At 41.2% G+C, this 7,517-nt stretch overlaps 1 protein-coding gene across 1 annotated transcript in view; it reads left to right on the top strand.

The window, feature by feature from the left end:
* The first annotated feature begins 6 nt into the window (after positions 1–6).
* Positions 7–7,517, top strand: part of LOC121673650 — a 54,833-nt gene continuing 47,322 nt past the window's right edge. Inside the window, exons 1-2 of the mRNA XM_042047219.1 lie at positions 7–160; positions 1,391–1,480. Coding sequence (XP_041903153.1) covers positions 20–160; positions 1,391–1,480 — 231 coding nt within the window. The 5' untranslated portion in view covers positions 7–19. The remainder of the gene's footprint in view (positions 161–1,390; positions 1,481–7,517) is intronic.

Here is a 7,517-nt window from a genome sequence, read left to right as displayed (position 1 = left end):
AAGAGTATATCCTGAAAGCATGTCTAAAGGATTCCTGCCCATGGAGGAGCCAGGAGTATATCCTGAAAACATGTCTAAAGGATTCCTGCCCATGGAGGTGCCAGAAACACTCTATTACATGAAATCAGGGAAGACCATGATGCCATCAGATGCACTAGAGGTAAGAAAACAGCTTTAAAGTTTCGCTTAAGGTCCTCTGCATTTGACAGAAAACAAAATCCTGCTTTGTGGGTGTGTTTGTATTCAAGCTAGCGTACAAATTTGCTGTCTGATGGAACTATACAGCAGTTCCTCTGCCTGAAGGAGTTTAAGGTGAAATTTTCACTACAAGGCTGTCAGTGGCAAAAGTCCTCCTGAATCCACTGGAGCCAAAGATCTCATCTTCATAGACAAAATGAGAGAAGTCAGAGTAGTATGGGGACAGAAAAAGATAAGAAAGGGGAAAAAATGAACAGGGAGGGAAACTTGCTCTGGGGGACTGAATTATCAGCCTTTTTTCTTCTGCAGTTAAATATTACTTTTATTAAAAACTTTGTATTTCTGTATAAATAGCAAGATTTTGACATGTATAATAATGTGTCAAACCCATTTTTTTTTGTTATAGAAAATGGGATAAGGACAGGATAGAGACCAGGAATGGAGAATTGAATTTCACCTACACATTCCCTTTTGGGTTCTGAATTTTTTCATTTTGCTTTGCATTCTCTGTATTGTTTCAAGATTTGCATTTAGTTTTAACTGTTGTATATTATGCATTGTTCTGTGTGCTCCCTGACTGGATGAAGGTGCACCACTTCAGGAAGTGCTTTGGAAACAGAAACAGAATATTTTCAACATTTTCTTGGAGAAACTGTTCTTTAATGGTGCTCTACAAAGTGCTTCAAAAGGGGGCACCCTAAATTGTAGAAGTATTTTGGAACTTCTCTTTCCTGAAAAAGATTAAAACATTAGATCTAAAATTTTGCAACTGCAATGTTTCACATTCTATGTTCAAACTCACAGAAGATACTCTGGGGTATTTTAAACCAAGGTTTAATATTGCTAAGAGCAGGAGCAGATTGCCAAAAGTACACATTCAAAACAAAAAGCAAACCTTTTTCACAGAATAAATGCAGAGACACCTTCTGAGTATTTTACAGCTGTGATGGTCTTTCTTCACTGACTTACTGAAAGGGTACCCCTTGAGTACACATGGATTTTGTGCCAGTGTGCACATGTGGTGGTTTGTTCATTAATCTGAGTGCGATAACACAGCTGGGTGTAACCAACAGCCCTTCTAATCGAGGTTTCATCAGAAATTGTTGCAAGTAGAAATTAATTATCTATTGTGATAATGCTGCTGCTGTTGTTTTAATGTTACCAATTATTGTTTCTTTCTTTCTTTCTTCAGGATGAAAACTCAGGCTTCGATCCCTTGGGAGATGGTGAACAGCAAAAAAGGAGAGATGACAGTACTGTGCCAGACCAAGGTGATTTCAAGGTATTAAGAACAAGAGAATTTAGAACCAAAGAGTGCTAAGGGTTTTGTTTCTCTCAAAAGAGGAGAAGGCTCATGTAGATAAAGAATGATGGCAGCAGCTTGAGTGTTGCGAGGGAAATGCCCCTAAGTCTATTGTTTGAATCATTTTATTCCTCTTAACATTTATGATTTTCATAGAATCATAGAATGGTTTGGGTTGGAAGGCACCTTTAAAGGGTCATCTTGTTCCAAATTCCTACAATGAGCAGGGACACCTTCAAGTAGACCAGGTGGCTCAGTTTCCCTAATTGCTTGTTTTATTTCTCTGTTGCATTTTATTTGGAGCAGGCTGAATATCTAGTATTTTAATCTCTCACTTACTTGTAAAAGAAATCCACTGGTGAACTTTCTGTTCCACAATACCTTTTGTAACTGAAATGGCCAAAAGCGACAGTGAGGCATGCCCTGCTGCAATGGCTTCAGTAGCGTGATCTCCATCCTCGCAATTTATTGAGGAAGTCCTGCATTATTGAACCCTGATCCTTCACCAATTCTGTGCTCCATCAGGAGAGAAACTGTAGTGGGATTCGGTAAAAGGAGTGATGCTTATGACGCCATGATGATTTTTTTGCCTTTTCTTTTATACTCCTTTTTTACCTTTTTATAACTTCTGTATTCTTAGTGGATTTTTTTGCCTACATTCTTGGACTTGTTTGTCAAGCTAGGAGACTAAACATTTTAGAAGCTTCATAGTTAGGGATCAGAAAGCCCCAGACCCCAAGGTCCTCTCCAGAACACATTCTGTAAACTAAGATAGAGCCGTCCAGGGGAAGGTTCCTTGGGGAGCGGGGCTCATTCAAGCCTCTCATTGGGGAATTTTGGATAGATATGCTAATTAGTAACACCTATAGTGTTATACTCGATCTATCATGGGTGTGCATTGCAGTGTGCATTTCAGTGCATTCGACCTGGACATGTGCACCTAAAGATCCTTAAAATAAATACTGAGGTAAAACCCCTTTTCCCCTTCTACCCGTCTTTGATTCTTGATTTTAAGACCAGGAAAAAGCATCACTTGAATGTGCTAGGGCTATTTCTTGTGCATGAGCATCAGTCAAAGATTTTTTTTTTTGTTAGAAATTACTGGTTTGGGTGGGAGTTCTCATTCTGCTACTGTGCAGTGAGTCTGGGCATTATTTCCTATCTGTCAATAGAGAAGTTTAAGAGTGATTAATATAAAAATTTTGTCCCATGAAGTACCTGCTTCTGAGGCAGAGAGTTCTGTGAAAATTCGTGCTATAATCCATGCAGACAAATTCTATTGAGGCAAAATGAAGCTGAAAAGGAGCTTTATCTGAAAGCTGAAGTCATATTGGGAACAGGCAGACAGGTGAGCTTTGTGGTAAGCTGCTTACCAGGTAGTTCTGCTGCAATTTGGGTGCTCACAAATTTAAACAAATTTTTATTCATAGTCACAATACTTTTTGTTTTTTCACATGCACTCTTCAAAGTTTAGCTATTGTGTTTTCCTTTCCCAGCATTAGGATAATTATTATTTAAAAAAAAATTAGTGGTTTTAAAAGATTATACTGTATTTTCACAGAATATATCCTATAATAAGTCTAGGGTCTTTGTGGCATTTCATCTTGCAAATATTTAGGTTACAATGTCTAGTATCTACAGCCTGGGGAGATACTAAAATTCTGGACCATGTCTAGGATGAAGAATTCTGTAGGTAGGATGAAGAATTCTGTAGGTAGTAAAAGCAGGCTGAAAAAAATTATTGATCCATTTTTTGGTATAATATCTGTTCCTTACAAGGAGTCAGGAACTTAAAAGCATGATGAGAGAAAGAAAAAAGATTTAAGCTCCTGGGTTATAATTACTTATGATAATTATACATATGAGAAGTAATTTCTTGTCTCCATTTCTTAATCACACACAGTGATGTGTTTGTTTTTCCTTTGTGTGCTCAGGATATAGACTTAGATGAAAGACATGTAAGGGTCATGAAGTTTCAAGGGGACAGGCATGACAGTAGTGGACCAAAAGAATCATCTGATATATTCACAACCTTCTTCTAGACCACTGTATTGCCCCTGTCTCACACTGAAGGATTATTTTTTACATTTTAAAATTCCAAAATTCATGACAATGCCTTGGTGATGGACTGAGTTGTTCTTGCGTGTGGTTACAGAGGCGCTGTTTTTGTCTGTGTTCAGAATACCACACAGTCCTAGGCACTTGCATGATCATTACTTGACTACATCAACAATCATATGTTCATGTGAAGGATGCAGATACATTTTTCTCTCCTCCTAAATGTTTCTCAAATATTAATTCTTCATCACCAAAACTACCAGAAGGCTTAAATATGAGGGTCTCTGCCTGCTCAGAGGGATTGTCTGTGAGAAAACTATGACAGCATTTGCCAGCAACTGCATATGTCTTTACACCAACATGCTGATTTTTATCTGCATTAAGAAATCTGTGTTATTTGGGCCTTGGCTGGTGCTTAGCCCCATGCTAAAGCAACAGGCAGAGCCAGCTCTGGTGTTTCAAACATCAGTGTTTATACCAAAATATTTGAGGATTGCAGCAGGTCTCGTATAATAATGCATGTGAGGGAAGGGGAGGGGAACAATTGGATGCATAGTTCTAAATTCATCATGACCCATGTTTTAATAAGGCTAAGATGCATCACATATCAGGTCAAGTCATACCTCATTTCCCTGCCAGACATGGGCTTGTTCTTTCAGGGTTTGTGCAGGTGGGAGAGCTGCAGACCTTTAACGGAAGAGGTGCAGGCTAAGCTCTCACCCTTGTGTAAAGCGGGAGCTCTGGCTTCTGCTGGGTTTTGGAAGTTGGAAGCAGCTCTTGAGATCATGGAAAGACTGGGGAGCTGCCACACGGTAGAGCAAGATTAGGAGCAAGTTGTAACATCTGCTTCTGGTGCAGGTCGGGCTCAGTAATGTGAACAGGAGCTGAGGCAGGCAGGAGGGCTGGGTCCCCGCTGGCACCAGGCTCTTTGGCATGGGCTCCTTGACTGCCAAAAGGGCCAGAGCCTGCTGTCAGGAACAGCTCCAGCCCCAGGCTCAGCAGCAACTGGAAAGGCAGGAGTCAACAGTTCCTGAGCCACCCCCAGCCCCACGGTGCTTGCAGCAGCATGGCTCCAGCAGCAGCTCTGCTCACCTGCAGAAGCTGTTCTGAGCCCAGGCACCTCCTCTGCCACCCCGAGTGGTGGTATGGAGATGCCTAAAGTACAGACTGCTGGAATTACATGTTCCAGCACACCTCCCACTTCAAAAATGAACCTCATAAAATCAAATGAGGCCACTTCCCATCAGGTCAAAACTTTGAAATATGGTTTGTCTAATCCATATTTGACATCAAAAATGCAAAACATCTGTACCTGAGATAGAGATACGTGCCCTTGTGAATCAGTAGTCAGAAACAGAGATTTTCAGAGTGTGATGCATGTCCTGTGGTAATGTCTACCTTAGGATGAGAATCCAGAAATGTTCAATAGCTGTCAGATGTAAACACTAATTTTACAGCTATCTGGAATTAGGTGTAAAGAGTCTCAGCCCTCAGGTGGTTCATGCTCAGGTGGTTCTTTCTGTCATATTTGTTCTGCTTGGAGAGGGCAAAGCACTACAAAAGGGCACTGGGTTTTTTTTACAGATGGACTATCCTATTGCTCTGGATATAGTTTTGCATATGGAAATAATTTTGAACATGCAGTTGAACAGTTTAAGTTTTCAAATAGACCTATTTTTCAAAATCTGAAGAAGTCTGATTGTCAAACATCTGCAAACACTAAAAGGTGAAGGTAATGTAAACAGTACTGGAAGGGCTATGCACGTAGCCTGAGTTATCAAACAAATAAAACATCTCTGCAGATTTATATAATAAGTAATAGAAATAATAAATAAATAATGCATGTATTTATTTATTAAATATAATTATACATCTCTGCATTTATGGGATCACTGTGCAGTGAGAGTATCCATGTTGCGTTGATCATAATTTGAAGTTTTGCTTTTTGGAAATGTCTATCAAGCACAGTATAATGTGCATAGTCTCATTTCTCAAAAGTTTTATGAGTCCCATGATGGATATATGTATGAGGAAACAATTACCTGAAGGATACAATTCTTGTGACCTTGCATATACCTGTCATGCTCCTGTGGACACAGACAAATTTCCCCTGCTGGAACCAGGGTTACTGTGGCTGTATCCCTGAAAGGGGCTTTTCCATCTGGATGTGGGCATATTTAATTCATCGATATCCAACCAAGAATTCTGCTAATCCTGGTGAAAAGGTGGTCAGATTAGAAGAAGAAGATATGCTACTAATAAAACCCATGAAACACACAGCCTGTGAAAATCACCACTGTGGCAGCAGTGGTCACCAGCATCCCCAGCCCACGCACAGCCCCACAGCCCTTGGTTGAGGTGCCCAGCCCCAATGCCTGGAGGAGGTGAAGGAAGGAAGCAATTAGAGCATCTTTTCCATCGTGGAGCCTGATTTTGTCAAGAATGAGGAAGCTTCAGAGAGGTGGCCAAGAGCAGCAGGTCTGGGCAGCCTGCCATGGGGGATCCCGGCACATCCCACAGCATCCCACGGCTGTAGCAGGCTGTGGCAGGGATTGGTGAGTGATGTTCACAGCCTGAAGCATCCTGACTGCAACTGTAAAAAACTCACACACAGTCTTCAAGGAGACCTGACTCTCAGACAGCTAGACTTTCACACACCACCAGCTCTAGATGCACCATCGGCAGGGAATGATTTGGTCCCTGGCCACCATCTAGTTAAATTAGCACCTGGAGATGAAGAAAGGAGTGCCCTGCAACATCCTGGGAGTGATTTCATCTCAGCAGAATGCTTCTCCAGGCCAGGAATGCAGGAGTACCTCAGACAAGGCAAGGAAGCTATCTTTGCCAGGAAAGGCTGCTGAGCTAGTAGATGACATAGAAACACAGAGGAATTACTGCGTGATTGCAGGAAAAACGTGGGGATAGAGAGGAAGTTTTTTTTTTTTAATCACATAGATAACATACATTTTTTCAGGTTGGTCTGTAGAAATGGCTTTTTCAGCCACTGCAAAAATAAATTGACTGTCCTAAAGGTATTTTTGAATTTGTCTGATCTTCGCAGGGTGGTGTCTGGAATAGTATGCAGTGCAGTTGCACTGAAATAGGTAATGGTACCAGTGACTGTGGCACATAGTTTTTTTTGCTTCTTCATCAGTTTTGCACCCAGCATGACAAAGACCATCTACTCATGAGACCAGGTGGAAGATATTCCGCATTTCATGTAGAAAAGCAGCAGCTGAGTATCTGGTTGGAGGACAGCTGCTTATTGATAACGATACAGTTTTCACACACACAAACTGAATATGATTTTCATGATCTCTGCATTATTCTTCTGTTAGTTTATAACTGCTTTGGAATAAATACCAATCCAAAAAGAGCAACAGTCAAGTCTGAGAATGTGTTGACTGCTCCTGAAGGTTTAAGAGTAAATTCTCTCTGGATCAGTGTTGTTGGATGACTGGTCTCTGTTTTGGGAAGGCAGCTACAATATTCTGCTATCTGATGGAGCATCTATGCTAAACCAAGCACCTAACACTAAAAAAAAAAAAGAAAAGCATTCATCCAGCACACATTTGACTACCACTGTGGAATTGTGTGACTGGGGTAGTCTACAGTAAGTGAAGGGGTGAATGTTCATACTATTGGTCTCATAAGCTGGAAAGATGTAGCTAGCAATTGTCCATGCTGGAAGAGTCTGTTAGATGAAGAAGCCTGAAGGCTGAAGAAAGAAAGAAAGCTAGTGAGAGAAAAGCAAGTAAAAAAAAAAAGGTAAAGAAGTAGAGTCTGTTGCTGCCTGTTCTGAGCTTCCCCTCCCCCTCCCAAAGACAGGAGCTCCTGCCCGTGTGCTCCGAGCTCCTTTGTTCTAAGCGCGGGCAAAACCAAATGAAACTCAGACTCTTTAGCAGGGTCTGATTGGCCGCTCACCCCGGGTCCACCCCCAGTCCTCCCCTTTCCCCTT

The sequence above is a fragment of the Corvus kubaryi genome, unplaced genomic scaffold (genome assembly GCF_017639235.1).
Source record: "Corvus kubaryi isolate FWS band 111438036 unplaced genomic scaffold, C.kubaryi_AGA036_p1.0 66, whole genome shotgun sequence".
NCBI classification, from domain to species: Eukaryota; Metazoa; Chordata; class Aves; order Passeriformes; family Corvidae; genus Corvus; species Corvus kubaryi.
Note: the sequence above shows the minus strand (reverse complement) of the source record. Positions and strands in the feature narration are given on the sequence as shown.